At 36.7% G+C, this 19,229-nt stretch overlaps 1 protein-coding gene across 1 annotated transcript; it reads right to left on the bottom strand.

Annotated features, from left to right (window-relative positions):
* Nucleotides 1-1,131: 1,131 nt before the first annotated feature.
* LOC148831655 (cytochrome c oxidase subunit 5A, mitochondrial-like) lies at nt 1,132-7,808 on the bottom strand. Its single transcript, XM_088920215.1, has 5 exons — nt 7,608-7,808; nt 4,791-4,907; nt 4,222-4,343; nt 2,528-2,656; nt 1,132-1,301 (listed from the first exon to the last, which is right to left on the bottom strand). The coding sequence occupies exons 1-4, from the start codon at nt 7,678-7,680 to the stop codon at nt 2,543-2,545; spliced, it is 426 nt and encodes a 141-aa protein (XP_088776341.1). The 5' UTR covers nt 7,681-7,808; the 3' UTR covers nt 1,132-1,301; nt 2,528-2,542.
* Between the last annotated feature and the right edge of the window lie 11,421 nt (nt 7,809-19,229).

Raw genomic sequence — 19,229 nt, 5'->3', positions numbered from 1 at the left:
TTGAAAAAAAGATGCCAACGCTGCCCTTATGCGTATACAGTGTAAGCAATAACCGCTTTGCTTTTAACTAAAGGTGTAACTGTGTGCAACCTCAGGAAGCTGCCTAGAAAGGACGTCTGATTATGTTATCTTTTACTTCGACCAAGAGCTGTAGGACTATCACCAGTTTTTGCTATGCAGAAAGTTAATTTCAGGAGGATGGGGGTCCATACAGTAGCTAGCTCCTTATTCTGCAGCTGGAGCTCTGCTAACAATTAGGTGTAAACTGGAAATATATCACAGTTCAGGATCCACTGCCTGGTCCAGGTAGTTTACCCGTAACTCAGTGATTGAAGACTTCTTAACAATATAATACTTTCAGATCAATGCAATTTCACCATCTGACCTTAATTCTAGTCCAAGTATCTTAATATTCAAATACATTTTTTTTTAATATGAGCTCAAATTACAAAGCTCTTTCACAGCACACTGGGTTATACCCAAGTGCTGCATGAAAAAGGCAAAACGTTGAGGGCCAGTTACCTAAAATTAGGCAAGACATCAAAATGTCACATTTTATATCAATATTGAACAGCACCTGTGGCTTGAAGTACATGATCATCAGCATTTAGCAACTGTATTTTTCCTGTTGATACTGCATGGACATTATGAGGGCCAACATTTATTGAATGTTCATCCTAAGAGAGCTTTTTCCAGCATTATTACTTTTACTTCATTTCAAAGCAATTTCACAGAGTGAAGAGTGACTCATTTCTTTACCTGTGAAGAGCCACACACTATATTCTAGTCTTAAGCAAATATCCGAGTTCTGCAGAACCATAATGATGAATAGTTCAGCAGTGTCTTTCAGAGATCCATGTGCCAATCATCCTTATGCAGACAATTTTGAACTCTGACAAGAATGATCGATAACATGAAATCAACCAAGATGCAGCATGGGAAGAATATACTGTATTTACATGTATAATGTTGGACTGAATATTGCTCAAAGTGTAAAAAATAAAATGTTTTAAAAAAAGACTACTTTAAAAATGTGCAGAAATTGAAAATGAGAATGTCCTGTGGAGAAAAATTATATTTCATCTGCAGAGTGACAAATCTAAAGAAGGGAAAATAAATAAAAGGCACACATTTTCTTGTTTTTTAAATCATTTTTCCTTTATTAGGTCCATAATTTTACATACAGTAGGACACAACAAAGGCCAATGTAAATATCACACAAACATGGGCATACAAGCCAAGACTTCAAGTGCAGTGAACAAGTGTTTTACACTGTTGACAGCAGTCCTCTGGAGATCAGCCTAAAAAGAGAGATAAATACAATTTATTGTATCTAGGATATTATTGTGGGTTATACTGCTTAGACATTAAAAGGCAGATAAGTCAAGTAAAGAAAAATAATCAAAGCTTCAATGAAGTTTTACATAGAGCCAATTGTGAATTCACAAAATGACCACACTATTTTACCATAAAGAGCTAATGACTCAGTAAAATTGTTCTGCACATTGAACATGTCAAATATTAATAATTAAAAATACAATCAAAATTTTACTAAATTTGGTGTTGTCTTATTATAATTATATTCCCTGACTGAGAGGTGGTGATCTTTAATGTAAGTGACAAAGGACAAAGCAAATAGAGTTTGTCCCACATTACTGCTGGTTCTGACAGAAAGTATTTATCCAATGGACAATGAAACACAAAGCCAGTAATGTCAAGAACATTTAAAAAAAAGTCAAAGTTTGAAAAGCCCTTTTGAGCCCTTCATATTGCTAGTGTTGATACAAGCTTAATGGTACTGCTCTATAGTAAGAGCCCTTTATATTTCCTCCTGTGTGAACACATTAAAAGAAGCATCAAATTCAGAAAGTACATTTTAACAAGGACAAAATATAAAGCGGTCTTCTGCCTGACTTAAACATCTCCCAGAAGCAAACGTGTAAAAGAAAATGTGGCAAATCTGGTGCCGAACAAAATAAAAAGCTACCAGTTATTCTATACTAAATAGACAGGAACCAGATTAACTTCTTTTCAAAACACTTATAAAGAATATTAAGAACATGAATATCTGTTGAAATAGAGTGCTAATTACCAATAAATCAAATGTAATTTGAACACCACTATTTTCTTGATGTTTTGGAAGCATTAGGCAAAACTAATTTAACATTTTGAAACTGAATAACAGTTATTTTTTGCTTTTTATCCTAGGCTTTTGCTGATCTAAGAAGTTGGAAAGTGAACCACACAAATTCACATTCTCATTTATTGTTAGGTTTAAAGTGCATCTCATTAGAAAAACATTTGCACACTGAATTTTGCTTGAAAAGTGTAAAAATATTTTACTGTTAAAAAAATTACAGAAATAGAAAATTAAAATACCTCTACAATTTACACTCCCACCCATTAGTATTGCTGTGTTTTTGATATGCATAATTTAAATAAATGACAAATCACAAAAAATATTTCTGTAATCTTCCGAGACTCCCATGACAGGGCCAGTCTCAGAGTAGTATTCAGCTCTACCTACCCAGGGTATTGAGGTCTATGCTTTGTCGATGCCCAATTCTTCTGGTGTGGAGATGCCTAATTCATCCAGGGTAGGCCTCAGTTCCTGAATTACGTAGGGGTAGATATCTTTGTGAGGTCCTGCTTTATCCTGCCAAAACAAACTTGGGTTAGAACACTGGCAGCACCAATAGCCTTTCACCTTCACAGTCACAAAAATCCGTAAAAAAAATTAGATTTAAGGATCAGGAGTTAAATTTGGAAAACTGAAACAGCTGACTGAAATCGTGTTTTACTGAACTCCACACATTAGGAGTCAAGCCTTGTTCATGCCCTTCAGTACGCTTTCCTTTTCAGTTTCAAAAGGCCAAATGCTGTGAAATAAAGTGACTGCTGGGAGCACATAGCTAACCCTCGAGTAATGCCTGAAACAGAACACTTCGGATTCTTTAACTCTAAATTGTTAATGAAGCCACTGGTTCAAAAAAATCAAATGAGAAATAAATGGGGACAGCTCACTGTTAATTAGAGGAGAAAAAGCAAATTAAGTGAACATTATAGATTTTGGGGATAAAAGTGAGGAGTCTTCCAAGTCAAAACCCTGAGCTGGCACATTATTTGAATTTAATGTAAACATTTAACACAAAAAAACAAATATTTAAAGCAAAAACAAAATTTTAAGCTATTTGTTAGGCTTATTGTACATTGACCTACTTGATCAATCTAAATATTACATTCGAGTGGTACTTTGACACCAGTGCTGTGTATGTTCTTTTGTTGCTTAAGAATACTATCATTTGGTTATTAAGTAGTTCACATAATGTAACAAAAGAAGACACTGTGACTTACAAGACTGCACGTAGCAGGGGTGTATGTGTGTGTGGGCGGCGTCATAACATCTCACTTTACAACCTCCACTTCCTTCTGTGGCGTAGTTCATTTTACTAGGAGACCTTATCATAATAAGTACTTCTCAATTTGATTTTAATTAAAGTTAACCTGTTGGTGTTCGGAGACTGATAAAACAGACCCTTAATGTCTGTATACCTCTCCTAGCATTACACTTGTAACATCCATCCAGATTTAAGAGCAATAAACACAAAAGGGTACATATACTGTATACAAACAGGATGTGGTACCAACTATACATTGTTTCATTAGAGTTAAGGGAGGCATTACATTCCATTAACTCAACACAATAACAGTACTCGTTGTAGTCTCAATGTTTTGACTTTTCTCACCCTGAATGTTTTTACGATCCTAGACTGGTAGACAAGAATTTCTGTATATCATTTGATTGCCGATATCTAGTTCACAGATTCGTATAGTTTGAATTTTCAGAGGATGTCTTCTGTCTCTACTCAAAAATCTTAAAAAGCAATACAAAATAGTGTAGAGTTGCTACAGACAGCACAATATCCAAAAATAGGTGTACATGCATTAAAGCATATCTCAGATGATTTGTTTTTGCTCTAAATCTGGGAAACTATGGAAACATACTGAGGGGAGTTCTGATGGATTATATGAACAACTTGTGCTGGGCCTTCCTTATTGAAACATCCTACTCTGTAACATATGTTTAATGGAGAGGGATACATAAGTATACTTAAATACAAACCCCTGTCGTAAAAAAAATGTATCCGTAAAGGTTACACAAGAGATTTTAAAATTTACCTTCGGTGTAAAGAAAAAGAAGCTCTATCAGAAGTCTCTCACCTTGACGGCCTCCAGGATGCGGATTGCGCTCGCCAAGTCATTTAATCTCCGGCAAGCCCGCAGGGCTGCGTCAAGGATCTTTGGTTCAGGTACCAGGTCGTAACCAATTAGGGTGTTCATGCCTGTAAAGCGAGGGCAAGAAGAACTGGGATTAAAGCCGTGGTCTAGAATTCCACCATCATTTTCTGGTGAAACGGCAATAGTCTGCACAATCCAGGACAAACAACATTGATATAAAAGAAGTTAAAACCACAGCTTCGTTAAAAAAAATTACATTAAGACTTCTACGAGAAAAAAATGTTAATATCATGTATTACAAAATCTGTTCTGACCTATTTTAGGATTTAACCCAAGACATTTATTGAGCTATAGTTGTACATCTATCCACTAGAAATGGAGAAGACAAGAGTATTTGCAAATCTCACTAAATACCAAGGGGAAAGAAAGGTCAAGGTTGCAAGAACCAACCTGGAAATGTACCTGGACAATCCTGTACGGTCTCTCCTTATCAACTGCAGGAATGGTTCAATAATGAACATGAAAAATGCCATGCACTCCATTAAACTCACCTTTTCTTAGCTCCCAGGCATCGATGTCGGGTTTGTTGAAATAGGTGACCCAGCGGGCATCAAACTCTTCATCCGTTTCCTGCTTGCCATGTGAATAACAGCGGGAAACCACGGGAGCTAGGATGAACAAACACATCTGTCAACACATGGGGTCGGGTACCAGATTCCACATTGAAAATCAGGAAATTCTGTTCATCTGTATTTGTATGTTAAAAAACTATGTCTTTAAATGTTAAAACAACTTTTTTTCTAAATACCTGCAAGAAATCAATTTAACCAGTATCCAGGAGGTTTAAATACCACGGGAATCTTTCCCAGTATCCTATCTTTTCAAATAGGATGCAAAGTGGCAATTCTATTTAACAGTTCTTCAAATATATCTATGGTAAAAGTTAGACTGTATGTGAATATAGCTGGAAAAAAGACCACTGTCAAACCATTTTAGTCAATGGGCTTCCTTGGACCAAAATCGTCCTATTTTGGCTGTCTTAAGCCTAATCATAACCCTGCTGGACATCTGGGATGCTCCTGAATAATGCATTCCAGCAAGGTACTCATGAAATAACCAATTGTTTTACGATCAATCAGTCCCAATAGAAAAGGCAGAGATGAATCTTGCATGAATGTGAACTTCTCGACTGGCAAAGAACATTGTTGCTGGCAGTTTTGTTGTACAGCTCATGTTTGCAATACTACTGCATTATGAAGAGGATGCAGAAACTGCAATCTTCCATTTTATAAAGGGGTAAAGTATTCACTTTTCAATTTTTCTCACTACTACTATTATCATGGTTGTACAGCTCTTCGCATTAAAATATTTTTAAATAGCCAAACAAGCATTTTGTGTTTAGTCTTAGATTTAGGAAAAAAAATTAACACTAAGACAGAAACCTTTTGCTATAAACCAGATATGAACCTGGAAACTATTAAGGATTTTTAATTATTTAAATATTTTAAGATTTCCAAAAAATTTTTGATAACATTGTCAACTTCAAAAGGTAAGACATCCCATAGAATCTTCAGGAAAATACTTGTATTTTTTGTTTTAAAGCCCAATTGCCTGGAACAAAATGTCAATTATTCAAACCTTAAACTTCCAGTTGATGTCTCAAATTACGTAACCGCATTAATTAAATTAAAACATAATAGCACTATGCCCTGCAATGTCACACATACATCACAAATGCAGTATCCGTATTTAACAATATGGATACTGCTTTACTTCTTGAGGAGGCTCAGGTCCTTCAATGTGTGTAGTAAGATGCTACATATGTTCTATCAGTCGGTTGTGGCGACTATCTACGTGGTGGTGTGCTGGGGCTCTGGGATTAGAGCAGTGGATTCTAACAGGCTGAACAAGCTCTGTCACTGGGTCTGGCCTGGACCCCCTGGAGGTAGTGGCTGAGAGGAGAATGGTGTCCAAACTAGAGGCCATCATGGACGACGTCTCCCATCCCCTCTATGACATGCTTGTAGAAATGAAGAGCACGTTCAGCAATAGACTGATCCATCCACGGTGCGACAGGGAGCGCTACAGGAGGTCATTCTTGCCGTCTGCCATAAGACTGTACAACGCATCCACCTTGCGTCTTGGCAGAGGCAACATTGACAGTGACCCGTTTCTGGACTGAACAGTAAACTGATACATCTGTTCTTTTTATTTTTCCCCATTTACAACCGTTTTTGTGCAATATATGCCAGGGATCTGTGTAATACATTTATATTTATATTGTGCAATATGACTTTTTTGTGTACTGTTCTGTTCCAGTTTGTTCTTTGTGTGTTCTGGACTGTGAGTAACTCTTCTTAGTGTACTTCTCACTGTACTGATTGTATTGTATGTATTGTATTATTATTATTATTGTATCATTCGTTACACTGTTCCTGTGTTGTCTATGTTAAACTGCTGTTGCACTGCAATTTCCCTCACGGGATCAATAAAGTATCTAACAAGAAATTTTGAAAAGATCGTCTTCTCAAGTTATTTTTAAACGCTTGGAAATAATTCTGTGCGGCAAACAGACTGCCATCATAAATTTTACTGAGGAATAAAAATCCCTCAACTTATCAAGCCATAACTATTAAAAACCATATGAGTCAAATAAAATCATGAACCATTTCCTGGTGTGAAATCTTATTCCGTTTCTGGTTTAAGCTATGCGGAGACAGGTAGCTACAGATGCTAGGCCTTAAAGCCTTAACTCCAGTGGGTCATTACAAGGACACAATATACAGAACCAGAAAGATGTTTTAAGCCTTTTCATCAAATCACGTAAAATAACTTCACAAGCAGAATGCAAGATTTACTGCACTTCTTTTCTAGTGTGATAGGGTTTTATCCACATATTTGAAGACTGACCGCTATGTACTAGCAGCGACACTCAAATCCTGTCAAGCTTGTGAACTGAATACAATGCACATTAAAACAGGTTAACCTTATATTTACAATGCACGTAGATGAAACGGTGATCTGACAGATATTTTTGGCATACAATTAATTGAAATACTAACTAGTGTTAAGAAACGACGGTGCAAGACCCAATTCAAACAAAGGTCCCCTGCGGTATGAGCGAATTTCAGTTCTATACCGCCTCTAAGGTTTTGTTCGCGTTTGTGAAACAAGATAAATAACCTCAGAAAAAACACTGCCCGATGTGCTCAGTTAAGACCTTCATCTACTCCACACAATGCATGTCTCGCTGCCTCTCGATCCTCCTCTTTTCGCCGGCAAGACTGCATGACCCCTCAGGCCCAAGGCTCGCAATCTCTCCGGCGGAACCATGAACCAACCTCCAAACCTAACGAGCCGATTCTTACCGCTGTGTTGCGGCCGAGTCCGGGCCAGGCTCCGAATACCGAAGGCTGTGTAACGAACGGCAGCTCTGAACATGGTGCGGGAAAGAAGAAGCGGAAGCTCAATGAGACTCAGCACAAGAAGGGCATCGGAACACAGCGGGGGAAACCAGAGTCGACACTGCGGCTGCGCTACACTGGCCGGGGCCTGTGCAACGCAGGACGCTGACGAAAAAGGGTGGGATTAAAACGTGAACTCTGCTGTGCTTTGAGATGACGTTTCAGGCAGACAGGAAAGGAAGGGAGCGTGCTTCAACAGCCGCTTTTGTATCAGCTGGTGTACAGTTTGTCACCGCTTAGAGGTGGCGGTGTGTGCCTGAGTTCTTGGCCGTTTTCACGTGATTCGTGTTTCACAGTCACCTTTCGACTAGTGTGTTTGGTTAATATAATTTATTTTGCGCGAAATATATCGGTGGATCACTAGAGATATCAAAAAGTCATGAAGGTGTAAAAAGTTTACATCAGATGAAATGCACTAAGTGATATTTCAGTCTTTCTGTTCTGACTTCCGCATGCGTAGTATCGTAGTTTCATACTACTGGGTCGACAAATGCGGTTAATGAAATTTACTGCAAACAGATTCAGACTGACTACATCAATCTGAGATTGTTTTCGCATATGGTCTTGAGTCTGACTCGCCTACTTGCTGATGTGGAGCATGAATGTTATAGATTTTTATATGTCAAATATAACTTTTAAAATTAATTGGATTAGGAAATTTATTTATAATAAATATAGTATTTGGAATTTTGTTCCAAACATAATTTTTCAGAATGTTGGGGATCTTGACTTTTTGTTAAAATGTAACTTTGATATAAAAAAAATCCCAGTTAAGTTATGTAATTTTCATAAGCAAGTATTATTATACTGGACTTTATTATACAAACACAATTTTTCACCACACACATATTATATTTGGAATAATAAAGACATTAAGTTTAAAAATAAAAGTTTATTTTTACATGGTTTAACAACAAAATTTATTTAGTGGATCAACTGTTGAATGAAGACGGTAGATTGCTTACTTATCCTGAATTCCTGGAGAGATTTCAGTTCCCTGTCACTCCTAAGGAATATGCAATAGTTTTTGATGCCATCCCGGAAGGTGTAGTGGGCTTATTAAAAGCAAATCAAAGTGTTAATAGGACTGACTTCCTTTTGGGTCCTACAACTGATTTATTCTTGGATGGCATGGAAATAATGGACAAGAAATGTAACAATACTCATAATAGGAATATTTGTAAACCCCATCTTATCCCTTCTTGTTTGTCTTTTTGCAATGCAATGTTTGAAAATATAAACTGGAAGTTAGTTTGGAGAACTCCTGATAGATTTTGTATTACAAATAAAGTTAAAGAGATATCATTTAAAATTATTCATAAATTTTATCCAGTTAAATTAGTACTCTTTAAATTTAAGCATGAGCAGGATGATCTGTGTGTTTTTTGTCAGGCTGAAAAGGAATCATTGGTGCATTTATTTGTTAGGTGTAGGTTTGTGAAGTTGTTTTGGACGGATTTACAGAGTTTTGTTTGCAGGCAGTTAAAGGTGTTTTTTAGATTGATGGATTTTGATATTTTATTGTATTGTTTAATAGAAAATTTGGAAAAAGAGCATTTATAGTCAATTTATTAATCATTCTTGGTAAATTTCACATCCATAAATCCAAATGGTCAAATAATACTCCCCTTTTTAGTACTTTTGAGGTGGAGCTGAAACACTATTTAAATTCTATTAAAAATGTGAGAAATAATAAAGCAAGGAAAACATATGATATATGTAAAAAATACAATTTAATCACATAACTTACTTATTACCTCTGGCGGTTAATTGTTTATTTTTCTGTTTGTGTTTGTTTTCTTGTACCTATTTTGATCCTCTGGTTGTATTTGTATTTGTAAATTCTTTATACATTTAATAAAAAAATATTTTAAAAAAAACTTGCTGATGTGGAACCATTTCCCGGAAGGATGAGACACTAACATCAAAGTCTCATAAATTTCAAATAAGTGAAACGTTTAGTCATTTTTGTTTTTTCAGAGGGCTTACAACTTAATGATTGGTTTTGCAAACAGGAAAAGTAGACACTTCTACATGGATGTATTCTAGTAAAACTCCAAACTTAAGACACATTGTCGCATAACATCACATTTTGTCTTTGCATTTGTCAAACCACAATGCTAACCTCTATAACTCTGTCATTTTAAAATCATTCACCGTTGCGTGTACTTATATCCAGTAGGAAACAACTAACACTGAGCTCACTAACTTGAGAGCTGGAACAGAGGCTTTTATAGTACTACACTAGTACACAGAAGGTATTTAAGTGATAGATTTGGATCTAAGCAAATGTCATGTTCTTTACACTTCATGACAATGGGTATGTTCCCGATTCACATATCTGAAAATATGTGGGTCAGCTAGCAGTTTTTTTACATGATCTCCCCTCTCCATCAAATGCTTTCTCATTGGAGTCTTATTGCCAGGTATAGGGCTGATCCACTTAACCAAGTAGACTGATCTCATCATTCTCTGAAACAGCTCTTGCAAGAGGTCTAGTGCTTTGGAAAGAGAATGGGTAAAGTGGAAAACGCATGGAGAGCAGTTTAACTCCTTAAACATCCCATTTAAGACCAATTCTTTCTCTGCCTGATGCTGAGAAATTAGTTCATGCTAATCTTCTCAAGGTTAGACTACTGTCTAGACTACTTCAATGCTTTATTAGCTAGATCATCCAAGAAACTACTATAGAAACTACAGTATATGATTTTCTATGTTCACTGAGTGCTGTCCAAGATTTAAAATAAATCTGAACATATTAGTTCTCTTTTGCTGAAAACCAGCACTGACTACCAGTCTATTACAGGACAGTCTTTTAAATTATCTTGTTGACCTATAAGGCATTGCATGGGATGTCTGTTGTGTACCTTCAAGAGCTATTGTCTACACATGTCCAATTTCGCTCACGTTGTTGACTTGTATCTGCTTAACGTTCCATGGACTTCACATTGTACATTAGGGGACTAAGCTTTTTCATTGGTAGCCTCTCTTTCTCTTCCTGGCCATATTAAAAATACAGCTTTCTTTGATGTTTTTACAGTAAATTTTGCCTTAAAACATATATATTTTTGATGCGATTAAATGCTTAATCTATTTCTTTCTTTTAATTTTCTCAGTTATATTTTTCTGTATATTCTGTATACTGTAATGATTTTTATTGTATGTGTTGTATTCATTGTCTTTAGGTAAAGTGCCTCAAGAATGCTCAGTTAAAAATAAAATTGATTGCTTTAATTATAAATCTGCGTTTACAGACCAAGCACTTCAGAACAGAATGCCATTAACTTAAGAATGTCCACTTTTTGAATCGAATATTTCATTTAATCTAGCGCAAAATGACATATTTCCCCATCCACATCTCACTATTGGGAAAGTGAGGTGGTTAGACAGAGTACATCTGCCTTTTTTTCTGTCAGGTGTAGCTTAATGTGAAACTGGAGCAACATTATTGCTGTCATTTGCTAACCAGTAAAAACCTCAGTGAAGTGATCTCACTTGATCTTTAGACTGGACTCTGTTACGACCCCAAGTGTCTAGGGGTAAAGGGGTATAACATTTAAGATAATTCTTTTGGAAGCAGGGGGGGTTTTGGTGAAGGACTAGGAAGCGTGATAACAAGGGTAAGGAACTAGAGTGGTGCCAAAGGAAAGAAAATAAACAAAAATGGAGCTGGCTAGGACAGTAAGGGAAAGCTAATCTGACTACAAAAGAAAACCCGAAACACACGGTCTTCGGCGTTGTCAACACCCTAGCTAACCTGCACTGACTACCCAAAACCATACAAGACAAACGGCACTCACCCGTACTAAACTAGTGTACTAATACAAAATCAACTAAGTGTGTAAGTGTACCCAACAACCTAAACTAACCTTATATACACAAAAGTTCACACAAAAACACAAGTGAACCAGGAATACAAATAAGGGAAAACAAGAGTAATCAACAGGAGTACAAAAGAACACAAAAGTTGAACATGTGTAACACTGGGGCAAGGTAATGGCAAAACAAGGATGAACACACAAACAAACGAAAATGCAAAGAAACTAACAAAAAACCCACAAAACAACAAAGCCGAAGCTATACGAAAATACACACACAAAGCAAAACAAACTAACAAACGAAGCCGAAGCAATAACCAGAAGCAAAGGGAAGCGAAGCGATAACCAAAACCAAACGGGACCGAAGTCAAACGAAAGGCCTTTTCTTCCTGAAAGCCTCCATGTTATATAGTGAATAAAATGAGTTCTGATTGGCTGAGGGCTGATTGATGATGACATCATATTGAAACAGTGGTGTGATGGTTGGCCAATGGGGAAGGGAGAACAATCAAGGGTCAGCAGTGTGGACATAACAGAAAAAACACACACAGAACACACACTGGGACGTAACAACTCATATCAGAAGAGTCTAGCAACAGAGGTATCTTCACAAGACTTTTCCTTTTGTGAAAATGAATTGGAGTGACTTTATTTTCCCCCAGTAGCTACTGGAAATATAACACTGTTCTTAATATGAAATACATATTCCATGATCTAATTTTGTTGTACCTCAATATTGTTTAAGAATTGGTTGTGTTTATAAAATTAAACAATCTACTCTTCTGTCTTGATATATTCTATCATCTTTATATGCACGCATGTGTGTATAATGCAATTATTTGTCTTTATGCACTGATTATAAGTGAACAAGCAGGAAGGCAGTTCAGAGTCCATTTCCTTTAAGATTCCAAAGCATTGCTTACCCTAGGTTTTTCTCTAATCATAATCCCAGTCCCAACCAGAAATCTGGACTAAGTCATTAATCCTGTAGTGGACATTGTATTTTTTAAATATGTAATCAGTAAGTGTTAAATCCAGTTATCATTAATTTATCTTCACGATATGCCTATCTTTACTGTTCTATAGCAATTGAAAAACAATCATTGACAGTTTGACAGTTTCTGGGTGAAAAAAGAAAAAATCCTTTAGCCTTTACTTACAGTGATACAAAGGGAAGACTTCAAATGTCATCTGTGTTTTGCAGCTAGAAAACACTGAAAGAATAAATATTCAATTTAAAGGATTTTTAGATAAGTGAAGTTGAAAAATGGAGGCAGTGCCCAGTCCACAAGATAAGGGAGCAAAGAACCATCTGGAATGAGTGAGATAGTGAACTCCCAAATGCAACGCTGAAGAGGTCTGGCTTTCATCTGCTGCTTATTAGAAAAAATGAACCAGTCTTACTTTTAAGATAAGTTTTAAATTAATTTACTTTTCTTATTGTGGGCTTTGTGGGTTAGTGGATTTAAAGAAATACTCACATGAAATAAATCTAATCAGAAAAATGCTTTTATAAAATTTTGACAGCGAGCTCTGAGCCTCAGATGTTTTGCATTGAAAACACAGGGAGTCAAGATTTTTGATCACATGGTAAGTTATTTGAGTTAAAAAAATTGTGCATCCCAAGAGTGAAGTCATCTGTTTGATAACCCCATTTTTTTCAACAACGACCCTCACAAGGAACAGAAGTGTGTAAACATATGTTTCGTTCACATGCAGGTAGACTGAGCAGATCAGAGGAGATGATTTAATTAGCCAGGCCTGAAGACTTCTTAACAGCACAAAGTACTAGAGTCTAACCTTGTTCTGTTTTGAATGGAGCACTCCTATGTCTGTATTAAACTTAAATAATTGAAAGTTATATCAATTGAAAGTTGCAGAGCATAAAGAGGCCATAATTTGGATTTCAAAAGGGATTCTCAGCCCAGACTGTCACGTCCTCTGCAGCCAGAGGGCGCTCCTTCTCTGTCCTGTCTCTTGTTTCCGGTGCTTTGCTGTCCTTCCGGTGTTTCTCTCTCTCTGGGGCTATATATTTCTGGGTCTTCCATTTGCCTTCGCTCAGTATTGACGTTCAGATGTCCTGAGACCCGCCTAGTACCAGGTCGCTCCACGTCCGCTACCTGAGGGCATTGGTTTCTATACGGCATTTCCTGAACAGCTGAGCCCGGGCTAACCCCCGTCTCGCCACTACGCATACAGTCTTTTCGCTCTCCTGTCATTCCACGTTTCGTCCCTTCCAACATCCGTGACAGAATGCTGAGCCATTTTCGACCCCGCGAGCGGCGCCTTTTGTTTTTTCCGCAGTTTTTTCTTTTTCTCTGGGCTTTTTTTCAGTTCTTCTATTCTAATCGCAGGATGCTACTCCTGACTTCCGTGTCTGTGAGCAGGTCATTCTGTGTCATGCCGTGCTGACATACACTCCTGATTACCTGGCTTTCCTCGGGTTGTCTCTCCCGGCATCCGTGATTGAATGTTGAGCTGGCTCTCCCATCCTTATTGCTGGATATCACTCCGGTCTTCCGTGTCTGTGAGCAGGTCCTGTACCTGGCTTTCCTCGGGTAGATCATTCCGATATCAGTGATAGGATGCTGAGTTTTTTTTCCTCGCCTTTTCTAATTGCTGGATATCACTCCGGTCATCCTTGTCTGTGAGTGGGTCCTGTGTCTGGCTTTCCTCGGGTTGTCCACTCCGATATCAGCGTAAGTTTGGTGAGCCTTTTGCCGTTCCTCCATTCTTTTTGCTGGATATCTCTCCGGACATCCGTGTCTGTGAGCGGACTACGGTCTGGCTTTCCTCGGGTTGTCCACTCCGATATCAGTGATAGAATGTGAACGTGCCTATTGCCCAGTCTGCAGTATTTTTCCCCGGGTATTTTTTTTTTATTCTTGTTTTTGCCTAACGTTTTGATTTTTCACTTCCTGTTTCCCCTCCTATTTGGTCCCTCCTGCTCCCTGTGTCTCGAAACTTTTGGTTCCTATTTGTTTTTTTGTGGTTTGTCACCCTGGTCTCCCAGGTTTATGTTTGTTGTGGTTTGTGCTTGTGTACTTGTATCTTTTTTGTTTTAAGTCTCCGGAGCTCTACTCAACCCCCCCTTCCTCTACTCAATAAAGGTTTATACCCTGGAGGAGGGGGTAGCTCTCAGCCGTGGACTCCCAGAGGTTTCCTTTCAGTTAAATGAGGTTTTTCCTCCCCCCAGTGATGTGCAGCTCATTTATTTGTATGGGCGTCAGGAGCCGCCCATTAATGGGGGGGGTACTGTCATGCCCTCTGCAGCCAGAGGGTGCTCCTTCTCTGTTCTGTCTCTTGTTTCCGGTGCTGTGCTGTCCTTCCGGTGTTTCGCCTAGCACCAGGTCGCCCCACGTCTGCTACCTGAGGGCATTGGTTTCTATACGGCATTTCCTGAACAGCTGAGCCCGGGCTAACCCCCGTCTCACTGCTACGCATAGGGTCTTTTCGCTCTCCTGTCATTCCACGGTTCGTCCCTTCCGACATCTGTGACACAACCTTCTTTATCACTAAGTAATCTGGGGACTCCTATAGCCATTACTATAAAAAAGGCAATGAACAAGCTTAGTTTTCACATTTTGTTCTATAATTTTTAGGCATCTTCTGGTGCTGCGTCATTTATTAAAGGAGATTGCTAGGGCACTAATCAAGTACTGTACACAGTATATGATGCCTGACATATTCAAAAAAATACTTCAATTTCTTCATGTCAAAACTGGAAAAAAACAACTAAGCAGAATAATAACATACTAAAATAGAATGCCTGTATCCCTCCCATCAGGAATGCATGAAATAATACAGCACATGCTCTTCTTCTGTCTTGTGGTGACCTGATGAAGATTTCAACATCCTATCTTTGTTTCAGCTTTTGTCATAAATGATGTTCTTCCTCAATTATTATTTACTGACAAAACAATACCAGCAGTTGAATGCACTGGTGACTACAGAAAATAAGCTGTTTCCAAGTTACCCCAGTGCTATAACCTTAATCATAAAATAATATTTTAATAATATTTTACACCAAATGGGGTACTAACATAATAGTGCTATGCATCTACTCTTCCTGGCATGTACATGCTGCTGTACTTCCTATGAATTCCAAGAGAATCTGCAGCTATGATGGTACCACATTTTATCAGTGTCTTCTTGTATTATCAATCTTGTTTTAATCAGGGTGATGCTAAATCCTGTACAGCAGACAGTCCAGAACAAGAGAACTTGCTCTGAATTCCTGAGAGACATTCTTCTTGAATATTTAAATAAAACACAACAAAAACTTTGCATCCTCAAGGTATACATTCTTCACACCACTAAGGATAACTGAATTGCAGTGTCAATCCCTGGTATACAATACAAGATAGCTGGTCCTTTTTTAACTTTGGTTGCTTCACACTGTATGAAACTGTCCAAAGCTGACAAGCTGTGAAATATGCCTGGGATTTACTCACAGTTAACTTAAAGTATTGTTATGCTTTAAATACATAGCACTCTTCCTGAGCTTAAAAAAGACTGCTTTCTCAGCAAAACTAATCAAGCATAGGAAGTTATCTGGTACTATGTAAGGTGCTTTGAGCTTTATTTGGGCAAAAGGAATCTGTAAGCAGCTAATGTTATTATGCCGAAGGCATTGAACGTTTTATTTAACATGCACTCAAATAATGCAGTTCTAATGTTTAACATTTAAACAATCAGTAATATTTTCAATCACAATTTGTGTATATAGAAATGCATTCTAGAACAGTATTTAAGATTTAGAAATAAGATGCTTAATCCCAAGATTATGAAATGAGCACATGCAAGATGTATCTATGGGATGTGATCTGCAGTATACAGTATATGATTTGTAATGCATTGCAATTTTTAGATAATGTAAGTGGAAAATATCTGCTTCTAGGTTGATTTTAACTGGTTGCACAGTGAACTCGGGATATTTCTGCTTGGGCATAATCTTTCTGAATGCCAGGAAATCAGTGTTGAATCCAAGGAAGTTATCGAAAGAGCCAGAGTCAAGGCTGGTGTAAAATTCAGCCTGAAAACTCAAATGGCATGTAAATAAAATACCAATTAAAAAATGTTGTATTACAATGAAAAGATGTGGTACGAAAACAGATCAGAATATTACATTTCTATTAATGGTGTGGCAAACTATAGTAAAAGATGCTCCTTATAGCTTGACTGATGTATTGCTGTGTTCAGAAACTTACATGGCATTTAAAAAACATTTCATTGTTATTATTGCTGTTTGTTACATTTTTTACAGGTATTTAAAAAAATATTAACATATTGCCAAGTTAGTTAATTGGGTATCCTATATATAAATGAAACATCTAATTATTTGATTGAATCATTTAGCAAATGTAATATCTTATTAGGCAACATTAGTTTATTTTTGTTTTAACACATTTTAGTGGGGGTGAATCTTCTTTCCTAAACTGCTATATTGACTGTCAATCTTATTCGTAGTTACTGGACCATTTCATGACTTGGAGGTCTTTGGTATTTTAACCATGGGAAAATCTCTGGAAAGTAAGTAAAGGCTTTATATATTTTATTATAAAACAATATAATATTGCACACAACACATCATTATTGTTATTATTATTATTATTATTATATAAATAATTTTGTCTGTGGCAGGGGGCTTCTGAGCAAGTCTTCCCTATTGCATGTTAACATAATCTGACTTTTGTTTTAAAATAATTAATGTTGAAAAATGTAAGTGTCCTTGAGCTTGCTGATGTGTTGAACAGTAGAGGTCAGTAGAAGGCTGTTTTGTCATCAGTGTCCTCTTTATTCCCTTAGGAGACATTCAAGGTCAAAGGCGATAACAAAGGGGTTGTGAGAACAAGTACAGTATTACTCATACATGTTTTCCTGATGGGGTTCATCTCTTAGTTTTATTATCAGTAGGATAATCTTCCTAATTACTTGTAAGTGTAAACCTACTTATCTTTGAAGAAAGAGATACTTTGACCCCGAATCCTATTTTCTTGTTACTAGCTTACTCTACTATAAACACAATTTTTTAAAAATTATCAATAAAATTAACCTGAATTGTTTCAGACCTTTTAATTGTCATTGTTTATGGTTGGATTAAACATTTAATACAAAGTATTAGAATTTAAAAAAATATCAAAGATCATTTTTCTCATACATTCTTTTATTAAATATATTTAGCTGTTTAATTTGAGAAGTGGGGCGTTTACATAAAATTGCACAATATTTTTGAAAAGAGTAAAAAGCTCCTCTTCCCAACATGTCCTATACCTGTTTTATTTACTCTCCATAACAAAGTCTTGTACACATCTAAGTTATAACACTGAGTGATTCTTTCATGAATTCTATAATTGTCAGGTTTGAGAAAACTAAGTATAATTTTCTGCAATACATAATAAGGGTTGTGAGACATGCTTTTTAGAATCACTCCAACTTTTCTTTGGGATGTGAATCTGAATTTTTAGGTTCATAGTTCAGCATGTTAAGACATAAGAATGTGGATCAGAATCTTTCAAATTAAAGGTATATCGTCAGATTTTAAAGATGGAATTAGGCATTTAAATCATAATCCTCTTCATTACCAATAGCAGTTTCCTGTACAATATTATGTGTGGTGTAACTGGGGAAACTTTGGTGAGGCGGTAGTGTTACTACCACTCGAATACTACTGGTTCAGAAATCGATTAATTTAAATGTAACTCTCTTTTTAATCAGTAAAGACTTTGCTTTCCCATTAATACCTTTATAATATTACTTTATCTATCCATTTGCTGAGATGTGCTATTGAGTTGTCCTTGATTACCTTTTCTACATTTTACATTAAGGCAAAATACTTAATGCTTAATAAAGAATGCAGGTCGATGACAGCATTAGAAGGCCATGGCTATACAAACTGTAAAGAAGAATAACACGCATGCAATACTAAACCACCCCTATCCTGTCCTGCTTGACACAATCACTGATGAGTTCTAAATTCCCTTTCTGTTTGTCTAGCACTTGGTTTCTATTTGAACTATAATGTTTAAAATGTTTTCTACACAGTGACCATACTGACAAATGATGTTAGTTAAAAAAAGATTTAACATTATCTATCAAACTATAAAACTTTAATTAAATATCTGTAGCATGAAAAACAATGCCTTTCAGATTTTCTTACTGGCCTGTCTGTGCAACTTTTATATTTTAGCACTTTATTTATTTAGCACTTTTCTTTAATGCAACTAATAATTTGTGATGTAATGCGATTTTTTGCAGTGCAGTGATGCCACAGGAAACATTTGAATGCATGCAGAGCCTTCATCAGGGAAAAAAAAATATAATGTCACATATGTCAGGCATAACAGTGAGCGGCCTGTATAAGAAAGACAATTCACTCTGAAAGGCATCTAACCTTCATCAGTGTTGTCAGCACTGACAAATAAAGGGAAGATAGTAACCATGACAGACAGCTGTAACACTGGCCACAATCATTTAGTGAACAATCAAGGGGAAAGAACAGCTGCACAGGTTTTTTAATTATGACTGCTGTCTGTGATAAGCAGGAACACCTGCCTAGGGTAATAATTAGGGAAATTGAGAACCCACTCCAATATTAAGCACAGGTCCTTATAAAAGGGCAGAAATAATTTAGTAACTTGATATAACGTAAAAGAAAAACTGGATTAACAGCATAATTCAAATAATGTAAATCAATACTCACTCATGT

The sequence above is a fragment of the Atractosteus spatula genome, chromosome 7 (genome assembly GCF_055471065.1).
Source record: "Atractosteus spatula isolate fAtrSpa1 chromosome 7, fAtrSpa1.hap1, whole genome shotgun sequence".
NCBI classification, from domain to species: domain Eukaryota; kingdom Metazoa; phylum Chordata; class Actinopteri; order Semionotiformes; family Lepisosteidae; genus Atractosteus; species Atractosteus spatula.
This window is presented reverse-complemented; position numbering and strand designations above follow the sequence as displayed.